This window comes from Pholcus phalangioides, unplaced genomic scaffold, assembly GCF_987345545.1.
Source record: "Pholcus phalangioides strain wild (caught in Gottingen) unplaced genomic scaffold, Ppha-v1.0 ptg000024l_1, whole genome shotgun sequence".
NCBI classification, from domain to species: Eukaryota; Metazoa; Arthropoda; class Arachnida; order Araneae; family Pholcidae; genus Pholcus; species Pholcus phalangioides.
In genome coordinates, this window is record NW_028301616.1 from 2,124,538 (window position 1) to 2,149,701 (window position 25,164).

General features: G+C 36.2%; 1 protein-coding gene across 3 annotated transcripts in view; it reads left to right on the forward strand.

Annotated features, from left to right (window-relative positions):
* The window catches only part of LOC149068565 (uncharacterized), a 123,532-nt gene that overhangs the window by 78,161 nt on the left and 20,207 nt on the right, over positions 1–25,164 (forward strand). For 2 of the 3 annotated variants that reach the window (XM_089251353.1, XM_089251354.1), the window contains exons 7-13: positions 4,006–4,203; positions 6,061–6,284; positions 7,402–7,712; positions 15,378–16,103; positions 22,823–22,874; positions 23,383–23,604; positions 23,719–23,838. In XM_089251353.1, coding sequence (XP_089107479.1) covers positions 4,006–4,203; positions 6,061–6,284; positions 7,402–7,712; positions 15,378–16,103; positions 22,823–22,874; positions 23,383–23,604; positions 23,719–23,838 — 1,853 coding nt within the window. The remainder of the gene's footprint in view (positions 1–4,005; positions 4,204–6,060; positions 6,285–7,401; positions 7,713–15,377; positions 16,104–22,822; positions 22,875–23,382; positions 23,605–23,718; positions 23,839–25,164) is intronic. The other variant, XM_089251355.1, reaches the window with a different exon arrangement.

Consider the following 25,164-nt stretch of genomic DNA (forward strand, 5'->3'; position numbering starts at 1 on the left):
CATTTTAGGTTAGCTGAAATAATAATTCCAAAATATTTATAATGCTGTACTCTTTCAATGTATGAACAGTTACATATAGTATTTGAAGGAAAGTCGTTACATTCATGAAATTTCGGGAAATCTGTCTGTGTGCTTGAGTTTGTTAAGTCAGGGGTGGGAACTCTGCGCCAATTGCGCCGCACTGCGCCAAAACTAATATCTTGCGCCCTCCTGCTCCAATAGCGTATTTTCGCATTTTTCTGTGCCAAATAGCGAATTTTGCTTCAGTATGCCCGGAATTTCGGAAAGGACGCCAAAAAAATTTTGTTCCTGCTAGCCACGAAACGTTTCTTTACGAGAGAGAAGAGCGTGTTTTATTCCACTATACTTAAACTATTGGCCCCTGATCGGGCTTTCCATCGCGAAACCCCAATATTGTCAGTGATCGTGGAACTGAAGATGGCTTGCAATGCCTCTCAGCTTTAAAGTGCAAATTCGAGTGTTTTCGTTTAAAAAAAAAAGTCGTCACTGGAAGCAATTGTCATTGTGTTAAATCCCGATGTTTCGTGAAAAAAAATTTCATTCCGGGAGTAAAAAGCGCATGTCCGCCGAATTACGGATGTTAGTTTAGAAACTTTGCCGAATAACGAGCGTTAAATCGCTAATTTTGCCGAATAACGAGCGTTAAATCGTCAATCTCGCCAGATAATGAGTGCTGAATCGCCAAACATCGAGTTGATTGTTCCGAAATTGTCTCCCATTTTGCAACAATTTCTTTCCAAGTATAAAAAAATTAAAAACTTATAAAATTTTTTTAGCTCATTTGAAGTGCTGCTGTTCAAGGCAGCAAAAATCATCTTAAATAGACGGGTGCAAAAAATTTTATGATAGCCCCTCTTTCAAACAAGGTGTCAAAAGCCTAAAACACAAAAATCAAGCTGACGAAAAGATGTTTGTTAACAAAATACAGTGCAGTTTATTTTGAAAAGGGTTGAGGGTTAACGAAAATATTCTTGTTAATTTCACTGTTCCAATTTATAAATATCTGCTCCGAATCTCATATTTTGCTGCTCCAAATCCCGAATTTGCTGCTCCAAAACTGCTCCAAATCCTGAATTTTGCTGCTCCAAAGCTGCTCCGAAATGTACTTAGTCACTTCCCACCCCTGTTAAGTTGAAAAGAACCCATTTAGTTTCGTTAGCATTTTGCCTAAGTCGAAGATTTTGAATTCTTTTATTTATTGCATAGATATCTTTTTCCAAATTTTTTATCAGTTGTTTCAGCGGAGGAAACCAGAACTGTATCATCTGCGAATGAAACAAGTTGACCATAAATATTGATATTATGAATTTCATTAATGTAAATAGAAAAAAGTATTGGGCCCAGGACCGATCCCTGAAGTACGCCTGTATCTATTGCCCTTACCCGACTTATCCCATTTCCTACTTTAATGGTCTGTCTTCTATTTGTTATAAAAGATCTGAACCAATCGAGCAGGAACCCTCTTATTCCAATATTTTTAGTTTTTCCAATAAGATATCCCAGTTTGCCGTATCAAACGCTTTACTAATATCTATAAATACAGCTGCTACTTTTTTGTTTTTATTTATTTTATTTTGTATATAATCCATTAATTTAATCATATCCATTTCAGTATTCCTTTTTTTCGATGAAACCAAATTGATGATGTGAGTAGTAGGCAATGGTGTGTAAATAACTATTAAATTGTTGTTGTACCCATTTCTCTAATAATTTCGACATAATAGGTAAAATCAAAATTGGTCTGTAATTATTCATGTCATCTTTGTTACCTTTCTTGTATATAGACGTAACAATCAACTTTTTTAGTTCATTATAAAATATTCCAGTATCTAGAGATTTATTAATCAAATGGGTTATTAGTGATGGGTGGTGATGATAAGTAATTTTAATAGTAAACTTCAATAGTATAATCTTGGTATCAAGCTATCACTTCCTGATGGCTTATTAATATTAATTGAGTTAATTAAGCTATCAATCTGCAGTAAGTCAATTTCATGAAGAACAATTGAATTGAGATGAGAACTTTTGTTATTTACAAAGTTATTTATTTGATTGTTTACTTCAGTATCCTTCACTCGATTTTTGAAATTATCATTAAAATCATTAGCTAGTTTGTTTTGATTATCACACAATTGGGTAATTTCATAATTTTCTTGTTTAAAAAATGGTTTGTAAATTTCCACTGTTTTCTTTTATTTGATCCCAAATTGATAAACTTTTTTCTAAAATAATCATCTTTCTATTTTTTGATTAATTTCTTTAAATTAATATTATATTCAAGATATACAGAAGACTGGATGTTGTGAAGATATTTATTATTTGAGATGTTAATTTTTTAAGGAAGGAAAAAACTCATCTCTGCCTCTACCGGGAGATGAGTTTTTTCCTTCCTTAAAAAATTAACATCTCAAATAATAAATATCTTCACAACATCCAGTCTTCTGTATATCTTGTATTAACAAGTGGAGAGCGACATTCATGTCATAATATTATATTGTTTATATTTGATTTCATAATCATGTCTGAATGGATTTTTGCAATGCTTCATGTATAATTTTTCCGTAATATCTATCATTTTAATTAGGTCATCCATAATCCATTCATTAAGCTTTGCCCTATTTCTATCTTTAACAATTTTTTTTTATAAATAAGTTTGAGTTTAATTTAAGGATGTGAATAAAACGTATATAGGCCTGATTTGCATCGATTTCATCGATAACCCGCGTGAAATCAACACCTCTAATAAATCATCCAAATGATTCATAATTTATCTAAGTTTTTTCTGTATAATTTGAATTGTTATCATTATTATATGGCAAACTTTTTCTTATGTAACCAATTAGTAGATGATGATCAGTAATTTTTGCATCATATATGCCCATTTTACACTGAAAATTATTTTTCAGCGAACGGTAAAAAACGTGGTCAACAACAGTTGAATCAGTAATTCTGATTCTTGTAACACATTTTTCAAATGAAAAAAACCATTTAAACAGAGTAACTTCAAATATTCATTAATATATATGTCATTATCATTGAATAGGTTCATATTCATGTTGCCCATAATTACCATATCCGAGTTTTTAAATTTGTTCAGATATATTCTAAGTTCATCATTAAATTGTTCAATAGTATAATTATGTACAATATATCTTGTAATTACTGAAATACAAAGCATACACAATAGGTGAGATGTGTCGGCATTTCTGCTGAGATGGTTATTCTTCATTATGAAGGGGGTCCCAACTGTATAATATATATATATTATTACTTCAAGACACAAACGCGAGCTGATCTCCCTATTAAAAAGTCTTGCCAGAGAGAGCAGTAGGCCTATTGCGGTATCATTAGTCAATCATTACACTTCACTCATAGTTAGAAAAACTGATGATGGATGGCAGCACTACACAACAAGCATTACACAGAACAAACTTCCACTTGAGGTTCACGACACGTACATGCACATTCCAACATGTACCAATTCATTAGAAGTTCTGCAAAGGAATATAGACGAAGTGCATGTGTGGTTTAGTAGTAATAGTTGTATACATATAATTCTACAGATGCAGAGCTCTGAAATTCCAGTTTATGCTATATGAGTGTCTTGTATTTGTTTTTAGTTTAAGATATGCTTGAAATTGCATGAATGAATGCTTGTGTGTTTGTGTGAATGAATATGTATCAAAACTTTCCATTTTTCAATGATTTTTGCTTGCAACCTTAAACAAATAAAACAGATGCATGATTTTTTGCATGTTGTTTATTTTGGCATTTTTTCCTTCTGAGCTAAAAACTAGACTAAGTTTTTATTACAGAATTATGTGTTTCCAAATAATTCTCCATAGATTCTTCTCTTATGTACATAACTTTAATCACCCAAAGGGTAGAATTTGGTTTTACTTTTGATCATTTCCACTTTTGGTTTTCCCTCTCTTGTTTTTTTTTTCCTTCCCTCATGTGTGTTTATGTGTATGTTGCATGTAGGTTAGACGAATCAGTATATGTTGATCATCAAAGATATTCCATGATCCGCCCTCCAGCTGTAGTGCCTTATCCACCTCCGTCATCATCTAGCATGCTTCCTTACCCAGGCCTGCCATTTTACTCTGGCGGTAGATATCCTCCCGAGTTGCTAACACAATCATTACCTTCTTCACGCAGTCCTGCATTGTCTGCAGAAAGGTAAGAACAGGGATGATGTCTTTATTTTGTATATGTGGTGTTTGTTCATTTCAGTTGATTTCATCCCTCTTGAAACAGCAAAAGTCATGAAATATCTTTAGAGGGGGGGGGGAAATTAATGTAAGGCCGTCATAGATACGGCTGTAAGTTTTGACACGAATATGTCCTTTGTGCCTTTAATCGCATGTTAGATACACAGACTTGATGAAATTTGACATGAAAGTTTCAAATTCAAATGTTTTACTATATATCTTAAAATTGAAATTATTATTATTATTTTAATATCTGAATTTTTGAAAGAACTTAAGAAAGATTATTTGGAATAACCATCTCTCTCTCCTTCAACTAGCCGATCTTAACTAGCGGCAATACTCTCTACAACCGAAACTAAATCCCCCCTCTCCCCCGAAATGGAATCTTATCACTGCAGGAATCAGGAATCACTTGCAGGAATCTTATCATTGAAACTAAACCCTCAAAGAATTTCAGCTCAATGATGAGTTGGTTTGTATTTGTGTTGAGAACTTTCTAAGATATATAGCGGGAAACAATTTTGTGATGAAAGTGAGCCAGATGCTCAGAATTGAAGAGGTATCAACATCATTGTAGTTACCTGCAGACATCAAGAAGACTGATATATTCTGAATACTTTCCTGAGATGTGTGTTTAAAGCATTTTGTTATGCAACTTTTTGAGGGTGCGTCCAGTATTGTCAGAGGATTTAAAAGACATATTCGCATCAAAAAAAAGAAAAAATTGACTAGATACAAGTAATGGGGGATACACAGGCATGATCATATTTATTAGATTTTATGACGGTTTTATCATTGTCTGAATGTGTCATTGTCAGATTGTTAGATTAAATGCTTTCTTAATATACAATGCTCAACAGATATAAGAATAAAGTATTTGGCATGCATCATTAAAGTGATTAAATAACATGCTGCTGTGTGTTTTCCATGTGCTAGAGCAGTGTTTCCTAACCCTCTTCTCCCATGGCCCAAATAGGACCATATCCCCCCCCCCTTCCATCTTATCATTCAGAAGCATGATCTCCCAGTTGAATTAAACTTTTGAGTAAATTTATAGTAAAACATTTTTGTTATAAATGATGGTCATTCTCCTACCCTTGGCTAGAATTCAGTGAACCTCTCTCTTTGGGTTGGGAATTCTATGCAAGGCCATCTCAATATCATGAGTCTCCTGGTCCGAATGATGTTTGAGGCTCAATACTTAATTGGAAAGAACAGCTCATTCTCAAAAATCATATTACCAGATTTCATCATGTAGACCCAGCACCCCAGGCCATGGGATGAACCAAGTTGGATTCATGTGGTGCAAAGGCCCCTAGTTCCATGGAGAATTCGGCTGGATTATGAAAATAGTTCCACTTTTTCCTACCATATTTTGCTTGAGAGCTTTAACTCTCCACATCAGTAATTTTTTTTTTTGCAGCTCTGTAAGGTCGGCTTAAAACTAATCTGTGGTTCCCTTAGAATATCTCAGGACTGCAAGGCTCCAGGTTGAGAACCTTGTGCTCTATCGCAGTCTCTAAAAATATTCACTACAATATTCTTAGTGCTTTCCCCCTCTCAGTCTTCAAGCCAGCCAATATTGTATCCATAGCTTCTACCGCCCTGCCTTTTTAAATTTGTTCCAGTACAGTTCAGGGCATGGTATTGCTCATTTAGGGAAATACTGATTGCGAATTATATTGAATTTATACTTCATCATGAATTTTTTTAAATTGGGATTTTAACAAAATTGTGTTCAATCCATGTTCTTAATGATAATATTCATTATTATCCATAAAGTTTTTTTTTGTTTAAAAGTGTTATGTTAATTCTGTATTTATAGATCTAAGTCAGAGGACAATTTACGAGAAAGTGAGTTGATGCGAACAAGGGAAAGGCATGTGGAGGCCGAGATTGATAGAGAGCAGCATGTTCTGAGGGAAAGAGAGCAGCAGCAGCATAGAGATAGAGGATTGAGTGAAAATCTAGTTGAAAACAAAATGTATAAAATTTTTAGTCCAGTTCCGCTTCAAGTCAATAGGACAGACTCTCCACACAGTGATATAGGTCAGTATCGTCTTTGTCAATACCTTAACTCAGGGTTTCTCAAACTTTTTCCACCTGTGGCACCCCTTTCTCCAATCAATGCTTATTCACGGCTCCTTAGAGCAGTTTAACAAAGAGTACCTTCAAAAAATCTTTATCAGGGCCACCCTCCATGGCGCTTTTGACAAAGGTTGGTGGCACACAGTTTGAGGGAACCCGTACCTTAATTTATTTAAATGCTGATAGTTATAAAGAGATGAAGAGCATTTTTCTCAGCCCAAGATATCAAGGAAACATATTTTCTGGATATTATAAGGAGATAAACTCGGAGGGAAAAGTCATCTGGTCTCAGCCACTCCGCTGGGACTCAATCCCAGGCCCTCTTGCAAGTTGGGCCAGCATCTACATCACTGGAGACATGACCCTGTTTTCCCTATTTCACACACTGTTGAATGAGGCGCAGAAATAGAGGCTTTAGTAGCCCCTCCATTGGTGTAGATGGTAGCATGCTTGCCTGGTTTGCAAGAGGACCTGGGTTTGAGTCCTGGTGAAAGCTACATGACTTTTCTTGCAGAGTTCACCTCAGCATGATATCCAGAAAATATCTTTTTGCTGATAGTTGTGTTGCACTGAAATTTTTTATCATATAATTAGTGAAGTTATTGATGATTATTCACATGAACTATCATTCTCTCTTCATATCTTTTTCCTCGTACAGTGAAAATCCTGTATAACAATAATCGCTTGTATAACAATGTTACTCTCTGGTCCATTGGTCCATGTACACTTCTTATAGCTTTAATTTATTCCACCTATAGTAATAAATATCGTATAATGATGATTTTCTCGGATATGGACAGCAGCCTTTTGCTCCAAGAACTTCTCTTTCATCCTGAGAGTTAGTGAGACGCATTTGCAGTACAGTGGCACTTAGGTTTGAGAGCATAATTCCTTATGTAAATGTGCTCATAATCTAAAACACTTGTATATCTCTCAAATGATATGTATTTAGATATTTGACCACTAGAAAGCGTGATTAGTCTGTTAATTAATCATTAATAATAACTGATCAATGAAATAAAAACTTTATTTTTTTAGATTAGAAGGAAATTCACCTTTGGCATCTTGTTTTTCACAGGAAGTCGTTCAGGATCTGTTTCATATGGAAGTAGTCATCAAGACATGCTCCTCAGAAAGCAGTCATCCCCTGTGTCGTCATCAACAGTATCAGCTCCTCTAAACTTAGTGAAGCATTCTGCACCACCAGCACAGCCGTTAGAAGATGCTGGGACGTGGCAAGGGAAATTCCATCCAAATAGTGGAGGCAGTCCTCATGCTTATAGTCATAGTCATCCAGGATTACGGCATAAAAGTTCTTTTGAGAATAGCACAGACAGTAGAAGTCACAATATGTCTCATCCACCACCTCCCCCACCCCTGATTTCTGAAGTAATAATTTTTTCAGCAGCTCGTTTTAAACTGATTTTATTTCATGTTCTTATTACTATGTGTTATTTAGTCCTGTGTGTGATGAGAGTCCAATTTTACTAAACCCATCCTTGTCGAGGACATGTGATAATGTTTTGTGTGATGAGAATACAGACCAGCCAACTCTCCAGATTTAGGCGGGAGACTCAGACACTCTTCCTCCTGCTCTCCAGATTTGTTAAGATTTCTCCGGATTTTGGCAGAAAATTATATTTTCCCGCTAGCTTTCATGTTTTCATGACGCCAATGACTACCGTCATCATTAGGGAAAACACCCATAGAGGGCAGCTGTGGTCATTTCCATCAAGCAGCCATAAAAAAATATTGGTGATCACATTTAAGCAACTGGCAAAGATTTGACTGTTTACTTAACGTTTATCGGCAATCATTTATAAGGGAGATGACCTTGGTTGCCGAAATTCCTGTATAATCATTATTGTATTCCATTAACGACCATGCCATAAACACAATAAGTTTTTTTTGTCAGAAGCTCTGTATTTTGAGGTTTTTAATTGTTTTGTTTGATTAAATATGTCGTCAGAAAGAAAATATAAAACTGCTTTTAAGAGTTTGTATATCCAAGATTACCAATCACTGAAATTGATTATCATTCATGAAAGGAAACACTGTTTCCTTTAATTCAATGTTTCAGAAACACTTATATTTTATGAACAGTATGTAGATGTGATCTCTCTATTCTGCATGGAAAGACTGACATTGAATTATATTCTGCTCAGGGACAATGCAGAACCTGCCTGGATGGGGGGTTGGAACTTTTTTTAATAGATGAAAATAAAAAAAATAAAGAAAATTTTGAAATTTTTTGATTCGTCTATGGGGGTACCCCCCCCCCCCCCTCTTTTGAGAATCTCCGGATTTCTAGATTCTAAAAGTTGGCACGTCTGAGAATCCTTCTTTTCCAAAAAAAGAATTTGAAAATTCCCTGTGTAGTTTACATGATTAAATATTGAATCGGATAAAATATTGAATCTGTTCTCATCAGGGTTGTTAATTTTTTTTGATTAAAAAAAAATTTTTTTTTTAAATTTAAATCAGATTTTTTTTTACTTTATTGAATTTTTTAACAAAATATATATTTAAATGTATATATTGCTAACACACTAGTCATTGATCTATATTTTCGTAGAATATACAATTAAAGAAATTTTAATTCATAAAAATAACAACTATTTAAAAAATATTTGAATGAACTACACCAAATGTTTAAAAAAATCCTTTTAGCACAGGCAATCGATACTTTGGCTGTGGTTAGCAGGTTCAAAAATAACATATAGGTATATAGATATAGCATATACTATATCTTTACCCCACATTATAAAAACTATTCTGCCACTCAAAATCAGACATTGTATCAACAACCTCAGGGTAAAAAATTAAAAAATTTTGGCATGAAATGGTTCCAACTTCCCCAAAAATTTTAATGTAATTGCCAGGAACATAGAGTCACAGTTTTGTTTGATAAATTCAAGACCCTTATTTCTCTCTTCTTTTGTGACATCAATTCCCATATTAGAAATTAACACTGATGAGCTTAGAATAAATGCAACAAAATGTGCATCTATTAATATGATTTCTCATATCTATTTTTATATGCTGAAGACAAGACCTTTTTATTGTTTGATGCTTCTTTTATCTTTAATCGCAGCCTTTTCCATGCTAGTTAGGAATACCCATTCAGCTATGGAGCAGTTTTTCTTTTGTACAAAATCTAGTTTTGGCTATCGATTTCAGAATCACAATTGTGTCCTTGACATTTCTTTTTAAACCAACATTTACGATTTTACTGGAGATGTCACTATCTATTCGAGATCTGTGGTCTTCAAACTTTGGTAACAACTGGCCAATTTTAACATAAGATTCAAGAGAATGACAATAACTATTCCATCGTGCCTCTACAGGAAGTATCAATGCACTTCCACCTTCTGTATGATACCATGCTTTCGAGAGATGATGATTGCGAAAATATTTAAATATACTCTAACATGCTTTGTTACATCAGTTTTAACTAAATCTTTGGCTAGCAGGTTTAAAATGTGGCACTGCACCCATATGTAAATCCCGAAAAGCCAAGCTCTTCATCCAGAATCTTTCTGGAAGAAACCATATTTGCAGTTATATATTGTCTGTAACAAAACATGATATTTTACATTTGAAGTTTTCTTCTGATGATTTCACTGAACTAAAAACCAAATTTGCTAAATAATTTCCAGTATGCGATGAGCCAGATGTATCAATAGTATCAAATACAAATACAACGCCACAACAGGCAAAATGCCCAACGAGGTGGCTGATAAAAAGATGCCCATAAAAATATGAATGTCATATATTTCAAAAATACAGCAACCCAATTAAAAATGCAATTAACACAAATTATAAACAATATGTACACATGATAAAATATTATACAATGTCCATAAAGAATACTTATGGTTGTCTTATTCTAAGAATGGATAGCTTCTCGATTTACCCCAACATGTTTATCGTATTTCTTTTTAAACGTGTCAATTGTGTTACAATTTACTACCTCCGGGGGTAAGCTATTCCATTTATTAACAACCCTATTAGAGAAAAATTCCCTGCGACACCATAACCTTGCATTGTCACTCACCAATTGATACTGGTGTCCCCTTGTAAAAGCAGTCGATTGGCGGTGTACTAAAAATTCATGGTCCATCCTATCTATCCCATTGAAAATTTTAAACACTTCGATCATATCTCCTCGACTCCTGCGTTCATCCAATGTAAACATATTCAAAAAATGAAGTCTCTCTTCATAACTCAAGCCCTGTGTGCCAATGAGGACATGCGTAGCTCTTCTCTGCACCCCTTCAACCAAGTCTATGTCCCTCTGTAGGTATGGTCTCCAAAACCTTACAGCATACTCCAGTCCAGGACAACCTAAGCCTCGAAAAAGCGGAAGAATGACTTTAGGAGAACGCGAAGAGACTTTTTCGAAAATGAGACCAAGCATTTTATTCGTTTTTTTGACCACCGCTGAACAATGTTCAGAGAACCTAATCTGCTCGTCAATGAGAATTCCCAAATCGGTGACCCTAGTTGCATCCAGGATAGTGACACCATTTAACTCGTAAGAGAACCGTGGGTTGTTCGAACCAAAATGAGCGACCATGCACTTATCAACGCTAAACGTCATGCTCCATTCATTTGCCCATGCTGCAATCCTGTTTAAGTTGGTCTGGAGAAACTCCCCGTCGCTTTCATTCCCGATTACCCCCATTAGCTTCACATCATCTGCGAATTTGCTAGTAATTCCATCGATACCCTGATCGAGTTTATTGATAAAAAGTGAAAAAAGTATAGGGCCAAGGACACTTCCCTGAGGAACTCCACTTGTGACGTCTGTCCAACCAGAAAATTCCCCATTCACCATAACTCGTTGCGACCTATCTCTTAACCACGATTCTATCCAATTCAGCAAGTTGCCCCAATTCCAATCTCGTGTAAACGCTTCAAGAGTTCGCCATGTTGTATCAACATGAATGACTTTACTATACTGTTTGATAACACACACACAATTGGTTCATTATGGATTTTCATACATCCATCGATTGCCATGCAAACTGTTTGATTTTCTGTCAGCTTTACATCCCATAACATCACTATTGTGAATCTTGAGCAACCATTTGTCAGCTAAATCAGTACGACAATCTCATCTCTGGTATTTAAAAAATATATATTAATATATATTTTAATACTATAAATAATATTTAAAAATAGTATAATAATAATTAAAATCATTTAAATCACCTTTTAAAGCTGCATAAATAATTTTATTTGATTAAAGCAGATAATTTTTTCATATCTGAAATAAATTGATTTAAATCAGTGATTTTTAAAAAAGAAATCAGTTTATTTAAATCACTGCAATCCTGGTGCTCATGTTCAAAAAATTGAATTTTCAGAAAATTAAGTGCTTAGATGAAGTAGACCTATACGCAGTAAAACCTCTCTTTTGCAGACACCGGTGGGACAAAGAAAAACAATCATCTGTTTAAAATGGGGTGACCATTAGTTTGGGGGTTTGAAATTCATGCATATATTATATAAAGGGAAATTATTATTTGGCCATAAAAGAGGGGTAACCACATCTTAGAGGTGTCCGTTAAGAGAGATTTTACTGTATAACATTTAGGGCTGGTCCGATTAATCGATCAATAGTGTATCATATCAAAAATTTTGGTTCAGTTAATCAGATAAAAATTTGTGTAAAAACTTTTTTGTAACTTGATTTGTTTAGCAAAAACGATTAGATGTCTAAAATTATGGCCCATACACGTATAACATTTTGGATATGGGACCATATTTTTAAAAATATTTGAATCAATATTTTGATTAAATTTTTTGGCATTGGGGAGGGAATATAAGTTGATTCAACAAAAACTGATGACTTCTGTTTCAAATTGAGTTTGCCAGAAGACAAGATCAAAATTTATTGTCTCTACTATGAGCAGTGGTATAATAAGTAGTTTTTGGTATTCTTGGAAGCATAAGGAAAACAAGTGATATCGAAATTGGTTTCAAAATCAGTGACTAGATCAAAATAACCAATTTTTTTTGAAAAAACAAGATCGAAGTGAAGAAATTCCAGATTTTTACAAAATAGGTTCAGCATACACTGGTGTAAGAAATTAAGAGAATTTGCAAACTTCGTCGATTATCTCTAGAACTACTGTACCGATTTTAATGAAATTTGATATGTACATACATTGATACAATACAAAACAAATAACCATTCAATAAGTGTAATATACACACGCGCATGAGATCGTGTGTAACACTCGTTGGAGTCGGAAGGTATGAAACAGTGGTTGCAGAATAAACAAAAAAATGTGTTAATAGATGGTATGGTCCTCTCTTACAGATATACAGGTCTCGCAGCGTGATTTCATACTTGAAATAAGGCAGTTTATCATTTCCTGTGGCAATTGGTCCCACTCGTTCAGCAACGCTGTTTTCATTCCCTGGATGGTTCCCGGAGGGGGGGGGGTGCAGGTTGCAATTGCCCTCCCCAGATCGTCCCAGACATGCTCTATAGGGTTAAGTTCTGGAGATCTGGCTGGCTAATCCATCCGGCGAATATCCTCACTCTCTAGAAAATCGTCGAGCAGAAGAGCTCTATGTGGCCTCGCGTTATCATCCATTAAAATGAACTCAGGGCCAACTGCACCCCTGAAAAGGTGAACATAGGGCTCCAAGACCTCACCCCTATACCTCACACCAGTCACTGTGCCTCTTTCAAAGACATGGAGAGGTGTGCGGCCATCCAACATGATGCCTGCCCAGACCATTAAACCTCCTCCGCCATAATGGTCGATTTCGCGAACATTGGAGGGTAGGTAGCGGGCCCCTGGTTCTCTCCATATGAATGTACGGCAAGAATCGGTGCTTAGGCTGAACCGGGACTCATCAGTGAAGAGAACGGTCGCCCATTGATCCATACTCCAATCCCTATGCTCTCTGCACCATGATAAACGGATTCTCCAGTCCGTAGAAGTGAGCGGGACACAAACAGCAGGTATTCTTGCAAACAACCCTCTCTCATGAAGTCTTTTGGAAACAGTCACCCTTGATACACGGGTTCCTGTGGCTGCATACAAGTCACGGGAGAGCTGAGAAGCTGTAGCACTCCTGTTATGCTGCGCTATAATCGACAAATGGCGATCTTCTCTGGCCGTCGTGGCTCTTGGACGACCTTGCCCAGGCTTTCTCTCGATGGATCTGGTATCCTGGAACTGTTTCCATAAGTTACACACAACGCTGGGCGTTAAATTGAACTCTCTACAAATCTGGACATGAGATTGGCCTGCTTCTAGCCTCCCCACAATTCGCTACCTCATTTCATCATCTAAACGTTGGTGGTTACTCATTTTTACTGTTACAATTCGAAATTTACCGATTGCTGCAAAATAACACCAAGAAATTCGCCGAGGTGTGCTAGCGAACGAAATGCGTCTTAACTTACACGCGCTTATAAAGCCTGTTTCTCTACTGGCTCCTACACACACGTATACGCTTACGTATTTGACGTACAAGATTTGCATTTTTGTCTAGAAGCAGTGGTTTTACATTCAGTTCAGTTCATGAAATTCGAAAAAATATGCAAATTCTCTTAATTTATTTCACCAGTGTATTAAAACTCAGTCTCAATTCTATAACTCAGTCTATTCCTATATTTGTTTACATCTGTCGAATATGTGTGTCGAATGAATAAAATATACTTCATAGTATCAATTAATATTCTATGGTTGCAAAAAATATTCAATTAAAATTTGATTTATCAATTGATTAATTGATTAAATATTTTTGATTAACTTGTTAAAAATTTTAATCAATTCCCAGCCGTAATAACAAGCAACTTTATAATTTCTATTCTATCTTACACATTGAACGATCAGACACTGCCTCCACTATAGAATAGCTGGGATTGGCCCAGCTATTTTCCAAAACCCAATCCTCAAAGTCAAGTTTAGGAAGTATCATTCCAGTTGCGATTCTGACAACTGAGCAGACACAAAGCATTATCTTTGGCTCAATGTGTTGTCTCTGGATGCCTTTTGCCAATCAGTGAACTAAATAGGTTAGAAAGTCAGCATTGAAAGACTAGTTAAGTGCTAGACAGCTAGCTGATGAACGCAGTTGAATTTTCTTTCTCTGATTTATCTTCGCATCAGCCAGCTGTCGAAACCTTCATCATAGTAGCAGACATCATCTTCAGATAAGTCACCATCTGGGAGCAATGTGAGCTTTGGCCTGAGTTAGGTCTGGCTGTCCATATACACCCCATTCAGCACACACAAGCTCTAAGGAGAGAAGATTTGTTGCCTTTGTAGTCTAGTGGTCTAAGGCGTTCATCTGGCAAGTGAGAGGACATGGGTTTGATTTCCTGCAAAATCAGTTGAATTTTCTTGCCTGGATTTATCACATCAGCCAGCTTTTGAAACCTTTGTAGTAAAATTATATTTAGAATGAAATGATGAACCTCTCCACTAATTATACGAATCCTAATTATCTTCTCTTAGTATCCAGTTATCTGTACTTTCTATAATTAGTGGAGAGGTTCTCATCGTTTCATTCTATGTCGCCATCTGAAGGCTAAATCCATTATGAGCTGTTGCTGAGTTAAGAGGCTGTCTATTGCGCATTCCAGTTCAGCCCAAAGGAACACAGTTTCTTAGGAAAGAAAATGTCTGTCCTCTGTATCTTAATAGTAGAGCACGCGCCCAGAAAAGTATGAGGTTGGTGGTTCAATTCTCCACAGAAAAATGTGACTTTTGTTTCCAGTTATCTTCGCTTGGTATCCAGTCATCTGTACTTTGTAAAATTATGTTTGTCCATCCCTGACAAAAATTACCCGGATTCGCCTTCATCTCTATGTCTGTATACAGTACCTGTTTCTTGCATGGGCAAAATCTGCCCAGTGTCCATAAATTTTAAGGGGCCCAAAAATTGTCTGTCTTTTCTATTATAATCCTATCAGACCCTGTGCGCACAAACATGTGTGTTGCTTTTTCTCACTTTTTTTTATATATAACTAGGATATTTGTAATTTTCAGTTTATAATTGATGCATTAATGTCTTTTTCAGGGTAGCAATGAATACAAAGCTCAGAAAAATATCCCAAACCTTGAAGACATCCACAACAAAAGTTTACCTGTGCCTGCATATTCCAAATCAGTAAGTCACTTCATGGGTCGGGAGAACGTGCATTCGAAGACCAGTGCATCACAGTATTCAGATTCAGCTACTCATATCAACGGGGTCTCTGTCAATAGTCAGAGAGTTCTGCCACCAAAACTTTCCATTCAGAAGCAGATGCGAGAGATGCACAGCAACATTCCGAGCAAGAGGGGCGAATACAGAGTGCAGGCTAAAAATGTTTTGGTTCCATCGCGTGATTCCCCGGTTGGTCAAATTTATGGTGAGAAAGCACAGAAAACCTACACGAACAATGACGATCATCCTCAGAATAAGGCTCATCCTAATTTTGGTGGGAAGACTGGAAATATGACTCCAAGTCCGCCTCAGCAGTTGATATCAAAAGATTCTTCGATAACTCGTGCTCTGTTACAAAATCACATCACACCTTCTGTCATAGAGAAATACATTCACCCACCAGAAGATATGGTTGTGGAGAACCTTATTAGCAAGCTGGACCAACGAGAGGCCAGGCTAGCAAAAAGACGAGCTTTGACAGGTGACCCTGATTATGAATTGTCTGATTCTGATTCTGATTCCGAAGAAGAACAAAAGCTAAAAGAGTTCCTAATAATCACTAAAGTTCCACCAAAGCAATCAGAGAACACTTCTGAGGTAAGCATTTGAAACAGATATTTAGAACCTTTCAAATAAAAGATTGTAAGATGTATAGTTTCTATGTTTCGTACAATTATGTATCCAAAAAGGTGGCACCTCACTTCAATTGTCTTAAATTATGACCTATTATGCAATTACAAACCATTCATTCAAATCAGTGTTTTATTCCGTGTAATAATGCTTTAAAAAAAATTATGTATAATATCCGCGCAAGTGCACCATTCCATTTGCATACCGGGACTACTTTTAGTGTTTCCCATGATTGATTCAAACGAATGACAACAATAAAAGATGTTTTTCCCACTTAAATCATTTATTAACAATATAAATTTTCTAAACTCGTTAAACAGTTTTTAGGTTTTAAAAAATGTACAAATACAACACCACAACAGACAAAATGCCCAACGAGGCGGCTGAGTAAAAGATGGCCATTACAAATATAGATGCCATTATATTTCAAAAATGCAGCAATCCGATTAAAAATGTAATAATAAAACCTGAGGACAATATACACATGATAAAATATAATACAATGCCTATAAAAAATATTTATGGTTGCCTTAGTATGGATAGCTTCTCGATTTACCCCAACATATTTATCGTATTTCTTTTTTAAACATGTCAGTTGTGTTACAATTTACTACCCCTGGGGGTAAGCTATTCCACTTATTAAAAAGTATATTAGAGAAAAATTCCCTACGACAACCATAGCCTCGCATTGCCCCTTACCAATCAGTACTACTTCACCAAACACCAACTCTGGCCATATCGCTATATTGCAATTTACTGCCATTAGTGAGATGGTTTGAAAGTAAAGGCGCTGTCTATCGGTGGTCGCCTCGAGTTCGTTAGGGAAAATATCTTATCTATATCCTCCCTTGGGTTCGAACCCGGGACCCTGACAACAACCTTCACGATGGTAGACGAGCATCTTACCACCATTCCACTCGGGCACTTACCAATTGATACTGGTGTCCCCTTCTAAAAGCAGTCGATTGGCGGTGTACTAAAAATTCATGGTCCATCCTATCCACCCCATTGAAAATTTTGAAACTTCGATCATATCTCCTCGACACCTGCGTTCATCCAATGTAAACATATTCAAAAAATGAAGTCTCTCTTCATAACTCAAGCCCTGTGTGCCAATAAGGACATGCGTAGCTCTTCTCTGCACCCCTTCAACCAAGTCTATGTCCCTCTGTAGGTATGGTCTCCAAAACCTTACAGCATACTCCAGTCCAGGACGACCTAAGCCTCGAAAAAGCGGAAGAATGACTTTAGGAGAACGCGAAGAGACTTTTTTGAAAATGAGACCAAGCATTCTATTAGCTTTTTTGACCACCGCTGAACAATGTTCAGAGAACCTAATCCGCTCGTCAATGAGAATTCCCAAATCGGTGACCCCAGTTGCATCCAGGATAGTGACACCATTCAACTCGTAAGAGAACCGTGGCTTGTTCGAACCAAAATGAGCGACCATGCACTTATCAATGCTAAACGTCATGCTCCATTCATTTGCCCATGCTGCAATCCTGTTTAAGTTGGTCTGGAGAAACTCCCTGTCGCTTTCATCCCCGATTGCCCCCATTAGCTTCACATCATCTGCGAATTTGCTAGTAATCCCATCGATACCCTGATCGAGTTTATCGATAAAAAGTGAAAAAAGTATAGGGCCAAGGACACTTCCCTGAGGAACTCCACTTGTGACGTCTGTCCAACCGGAGAATTAGCCTTTCACCATAACTCATTGTGACCTATATCTTAGCCACTATTCTATCCAATTCAGCACGTTGCCCCCAATCTCGTGTAAACGCTTCAAGAGTTTACCATGTTGCACCCGATTGAATTCCATCTGGAAATCAAGGTAAACAACATCTACATTCTTGCCTTACCCAAAGCCTCCGTCATGTAATAGAAGCAAAGGAGGTTAGTGTCACACATGATTTCCCCTTCCTGAATCCATGCTGATTGTCTGACAATACATTATTCTCGTCTATCCACTTCACCAATTGCCTTTTGATAATAATTTCCAAAATTTTTTGAGAGGAAGCTCGTCAAACTCACTGGAAGATAATTGGACACAGCTTCTCTACTACCCTTCTTAAATATTGGAACAACATTAGCAAGTTTCCAATCCCTTGGGACGATACCCTCAGCAACACTGCTCCGGTATATCTGTGTGACTGACCCCAACAATTTATTAGCGCATTCCCGCAGGACCCTGGGATAGATATCATCTGTTCCTGGTGCTTTGCTTGCACATACATTTTTTAGAAGATTTAGGACCTGCACGTCTTCCATTTGAATATCGTTGAGGATTTTATTACCCCATGCAATACCCGTACATTGAATATTATTAACTCCATTAAAAACCAATGCAAAAATGTCATTGAAAGCATTACACATGCCTACATTGCTCTCTACCCTAGACCCTCCTATTGAGAGGGGCCAACTGTCCCCTTACATCCATTATTGACATTATCTAAAAAATGATTTCGGGTCTTAGCCAATGTTATTTGCTAACCTAGATTCAACTTCCTTTTCACTATCCCTTATCGCTTTCTTCAATGCTCTTCTTTTATTAGTAAACAATGATAGGTCACCTCATCCACTTCTATATGTAACAAATTTTTCTTTAAAGCGTTAATATTAGAAAATATCACAATGTTATTGAAACGTTCTAACTGAATCGGTCCAACAGGGTACCCATCATAACTTCTATAATGGAAGAACAGTCCAAGAGTCCGAATCACCCCCCCCCCCCAATGGCACAAGTTCAGCAAGAATCTGCACTAGCAAGTCCAGGAAGGACGCAAACACATTCAAAAATCTATCAGCAATGTTTCATCCTCGATTAGACGGCATCCTGCCGTACTTTCACATGCAGATGACTGGACGATTAGAGTCGACCAACAGGAGAAGAAACTGTACTACTCCGACGGCATCGCAGCAAGAAACTGGATCATCAGCTCATGACAACAGAAAGAGAGCAAACCCTTGCATGGAACGAAGCTGGACGATACGCTTCAGTTATCAACTTTGATGCAATCAAATGTGACGTTACTCAGCATGTTGCTGGTATATATGGAGAAATTCTTCATCATACACTATCATATAAACGAATCGGAACTGAAAATTTACAGTACTGAAATTAACATAAACCTTTTAAGAAACAATATCTCATTTGCATATTTATATGGAATAAAATACTGTTATGTTACTTTGACATATGGAAATTGGCAACACAGAAAATGTAAACATTGGAGACCTGGCCTGGGTCTACAATACTAAGTCTATTGTACATTGAAAATCTCATAAAATGATTGAGCGCAAAATGGTCCTTGGCTCACTGATGGCAGGAAGGTAAATATATTGCATTTTCATTTACAATTATTTTTGCAAAACATGTATAATTAAAACTTATATTGCACAATTCTTTTATCACAATTTACTGAGTTTGATGATGATCCCCCCATGGAGTTACTGCCAGCGATCTGGGGACTTCCCATAGCAATATCAGCAACTGGCGGGCCCCTCATGTTACACACAACCTGGACTGAAGCTGCAATAAACAAGTTGGGGGAGAGACTATTTTACAGCATACCAACTTCAATCATACATCGCCAAATGGCTATTTCCAACTAGTGGAGTTGGGTAGGTAATGAAGGTGCCATCTATCGGTGGTCGCCCCAGGATCGATAGGTAAAGAACTTTTTCTGATGTTCTTTTGGCTGGATTTAAACCCATCAATCCTGACTGAAACCTTCATAGTGGAAGACGAGCATCTTACTACTGTGTTACTCGGGCGAGGGGCTAACTAAGAGGAGTTGACATAAAAGGCAAGTTGACATACAGCTTCTCCTTTCTACTACAGAGAGCATGAGTACTGGTATTGCCACTGTCAAACCACTTGAGGGTGTTGCATCTTCCATTATAGTTTCAGTGTGATGGGAGCTCCCGGAGAGGAAGGATAGGATAGTAAGTAGCAAGTTTCCTGATTTCCTGTCAGGAAAGTTTTTTTTTTCACTCAAAAGTACTTTTTTCTGTCAATCCCACAAATATGTTGAGACGTTTTGTGATGGAGAGTATTTATTGCCTTTACTCAGCTCAACTAATTACCATGTATCATACAATGCAATTTTTTCTAATTTTACAATTAATATATCAAGTTAATACTCATACAGGGTGACTCAGAGAGAATCACCTGATTTCAAAATTGTATATGTCTTAAAAATTAAAAACACAGAATGTGTGATAAGTAATATAATTATGTGAATTATAAGGGGAAAATGTCAACTTCTTGTGAACAATTTTTGTTACTGGTCTATTTCAAGTGTAGAATCATTTTGAAATCAGATGAATCTTTCTTAATCACTTTGTATACAAAAATCAAGGAACATACACGTTGCTACATTTCTATATAATATTTTTAAAAATATTGAATACTGTTAAAAGTCAATATTTATTAATTCAATATCCTCTAATTGAAACCAAATCAAGCATTCTGAAAAGTGGTTTCAGGACAGCTCATTTACTGGAAAAAAATCATAATATCTCAGAAAATTGGGACATATGATCATCCTATGTAGGGGTTGGAGATAAATTTTTTGGTCAAAAGGGGGCCCTGCTTTAAAAAGTTTGGGAAACACTGGTCTAAAGAGTCATGTTGGTACAAGTTTGTATAGAGTGATGGTTCTCAACCTTCAGAAGCCTGCTGCCTGATTGATTTCTTTTTTGTGAGTGGAAGGCCCGGACACACACATGACTAACAGGAAATAAATGTGTAAAAATGGAACTGTGAACCACGGCCCAGTTTAACTAATGTCAGGATCAAATATTGGGGTCTTGGCCTGGCGGTTGAGAAACACTGTCATAGAGAATGCGGCGTATGCCAACTTACCTATTTTGTATAACCGCAACAAAATTGTGTGAAAATTATAACCACCAGTTCAAGTGACTTACTTTCTTGTTAGACACGAAGCTGTGAATGATGATATCCTTGTTCTTTTTGGTTTTTCGTAACTTTTTATAATCGTTTTCTCTTTCAAAATATTGAGTACTTAATATGCACATCATTTTTTCCCCTGCATTTTGGTGTTGAAATAAAAGTTTTGTAGTTACTAACTTATGTTTATTCCTCAGATCCTATTATAACCATCATACCACGTCAACTTACCCCAGAGGTTGTTTGAACTTGCCCCCACATCTAGGGTATATGAGTGTATGTGTATGTACCTACAACAGTACAAATATTCAATCATTACACTTCACTCACAATTATGAAAACTATAGTTGGCAACACTGAAAATTCAAGGCACAACACCACATATGCCTTTAAACTGTTATTTATCCACACACACTTCGAGGACATTTCAACCAGTAATAAATTGCCCATGACAATAGACTAGAGTTGTGCTTGATTTGAAAGAAAGAAAAGTTGTGATCATATGTAACGCTTGACAGACAAGATGAATTTGCAAAGTTATCTTGCTTATCTATGAGTCTTAGTCTACTCATATTGTGACAAATATCTTGTTTATAAAGTCAAAATCTGTTTAAAAACTTTCAGAATTTTTGCTTGTCTTTTGCAATCAAATATTTGCACTCATGAACCAAGTTACTCATAATATGAAGTTTTATTGTGTAGTGAGAGGATTCTGAAAAAATGCAAACATTTATGTTGTTCTCCTTGCATGTAATTTTCATTTTATCTTATTTTCTGTATCTTTTTTCCTAAGTTCCATCTTTTAGTTTCTTCATTAAATGCAAAATATGTTTGGAGAAAAACTTGGTCACTAAAAGCGACAGAATTTCAGTACAATCCACACTGCTTAATGTGATCACATCAGGATATAAGGTTTCTGATAACTATATTCAAAAAAGTCCTGTTCACAAGTGCAGTGAATGGGTATTGGTAAAACTGGACAACTGTTTTTCTTTTCCCACATAATTGGGTGCAAAATGGTCAATAGTAATTTTTCTATTCTAAAATAGGACCCTTTTTTAAGCTAAAATTTTGCATTTTTGTTAATCAGCCGTGTGAGGCGTTAGAACGAAACTGTCTAATGTACCGTAAATCATAAATTATGATTTTTTTGGGGGATAGTCTCTCAGAAAAAGAAGTTGAGTCTGGTCAATTGAAAGAACTGATCAAGAACTGAAGGATGGTGTTTTTTCATCATATGTTTCCCTTCACTATAGTAAGGCCATTGTAAAAGCAGCTCCATGAGTATATGGATCATAGCGAATATACTATGGACTGATTATACAACATTAAATATGGAAATGTTTTTCACCAGAGGGAAAGGGGAAGAACACCTTCTAGCCTCCTTACATAGTCTTGCAGCCTGATAGCGATAACTTACAGGAAAAAAAATTAAGTTTGGTTAAACTTAAGCTTCAGAATACAAAAAAAAACTTTCAACAGAAAAAAATTTGCATTATCTGAAGTCCTGATGACTAAAACAAATTTCCCCCATATTATGGTATCGGGCCCGTGATTCTAATAAGCAGCGTTGACTGTGCAAGCAACATTGCACCAAAAATCTACACTCATGCTATAAGCGGGTCTGAATGAAAAGGCTCAATTTATAGTGTACTTTATAATTACTTTAATTATCTTTTTTTTTGTTTTTGATACAGCATTTTAAGATTATTTATTATTATATATTATGAATCATTTAAGATTACTTTGATGTATTTCTTTGTAATTGCAGAAGCTGGAATTTATTGCAAAGTTGGGTCTGGTTACATGTCTAAAGAAGCAGAGTAAGTCTTTTAAATTTTGCCCTCTAATCGAGCTTTGTACTCAGTTTCCAATATTAGGTTTTGAGCCCCTCACCCCCCAATAATTCTCAGCCTTCCCAATATTTCCAATAACTTGGATAATAAGCACATAATAATGATAATAATATGCCTATGCTTACATAACATGAAAATTGAGGCATTTTTGTGATTTTAACCCCAAAATATGAAGACAGATGGCAGCACCAATATAACACAAAAAAAGCATAAGTCTGAATATAAATGCATCAGGGTCACACATAAATTCACAACACACATTCAGGCATGTACCAATTCATTAGAAACTTACAGAAGAACATTTAAGTAGTAGTAATAATGAAACTTGTCATACATAATTACAAACTTTTTAAGCATTTCCATGTTTGGTGTTGTTAGTGTTCTACAGACACATTTGATTAATTTTTTTTAGTTCATTGTAAGTTAGCATTTGGTCTGTCTGCATATTTTTTACAATGCTAAAAACTGTTTCTAGCTTTGGAGTTGAAAAAGTTTGTTAGAAGGAAAAAGATGCTGCATGATCTTGGTACGAAAACTGCAGAGGAAGAAGCAACAAGAAGCATCAACATCATCTTATGTGATACAAAACGCCTTGCAGAAATTTCTAAGAGGCTTGCTTGTGAAGATGTCTTGCCTAAGAAATTAGAGTTCATGAAAATGTTCGGGTTGAAACAAAAATCGTTCAGTTCTGCATCAGGTTTGTATTTTGAAGAAGTTGGGAAATCCTTTGTTCATTCTCCCGTGTAATTTTTTAAAACATGGAATTAGAATTAACAGTCTCCAGATCATAATACTGGTTTTCTCTGTATAGATCCTTCCATGGAATCAAAAGCAATGACTGAGTTGGAAAACAAGGTGCAACAGACGCCGGACGAGAACAGTGATGATATAGCTCATAATGAGGAACTGTATGAATATCATCATAAGAAACGTAAGTCAGAGAGTCCTCTTTTATTTGTTTACAGTGCTGTAGTTCTGTTGAAACATTTGTGTTCTGATTTTTAGTTGGTCTCACTGCTATCAATATTTAAGACAGATATTTGTCATGCTGTGAAATCGTAGTAGTCTGTGGAGGTTGACAGGAAAAAGAATTGGGACATTTTGAACAGGGACATCACTGTATGGGCTTTCAATAGTTTTGCTCTGCATTATTGGTCTTAAAAAATTGGGGTAGGCTGTATCATAGACACGGCCGCCAGATTTGATGTGAATACATTTTTGCGCGTTGCCTTGCATGGTAGGTACTGACTTCATGCCCTCCCCACAGGCGTGGGGCTGACAGGGCTCCAGCCTGGGGGGCTCGGGACAGTTCTTGAATTTTTTGTTTTTACAAGCTATAAATTACGGATCAAGGCAGTAAGTCTGGTGCCTAGGTGGGAAGAGATATTTAAACAGGAATGATATAATTGGAATATGCATTATTTGCAATGTGCATTTGACGATACCATTGCTTTTGATTTGTGTTGTGTACTTCTTGAGATACAAATCAATTTTATTCATTTTCAACATACCGAGATTTAATGTTAATTTTGTGAAACATATTTATCATCCAGAGTCTAATACAAGCTGAAAACAATTTCACTGTGAATCAGGACGGTGGGCCTGGTGCGCAGATGGGAAGAGATATTAAAACCGAATTAATATCATTGAATTTACCTTTGTGATATGTGCATCGGATAGTACCATATTGCTTTTGACCTGCATTGCATACTTCCTGAGACATGAGCGTTTAAAAAACAGACACGCAACATTTTTGCAAATGCTCCCAGTCTCATCAGATGATTTGAAAGACGTATTCACGTCAAGAAACTAGATGTTTTGCACAGTATTCAATTGACAAATTTTACTTGCTGTTCTCCTAACTCTTACGATTGCATAAGCACCTTTTTCTTTACAGTTAAGAGAATACTGTTATAGCGAAAATCTGGTTTTAATGAACACTTCTCCACTAATTCCACAGATAAGTTTACAATGCAAAAACCTGGCATTCCTTTAAAATAATAATTTTGGTGTAATGAAGTGATTTCTCCAATCTCTTGGAGGTCATTATAATGGGATTTGACTGTATTTGTCACACATTGGTCTCAGCCATAACTTCCAACTCAAGGTGTCTACCATCATGGAATGTTACAAAATGAGAAATGGGTTACAGAAGTTAAGAAAAAGTCATGAAATAAGAAAGAAGGTCACCAATTTTTTTTGTGACTCAATTTTCAGATATTTTCCAATAATTTTCAGACAAGTTCCTGATCAGTTT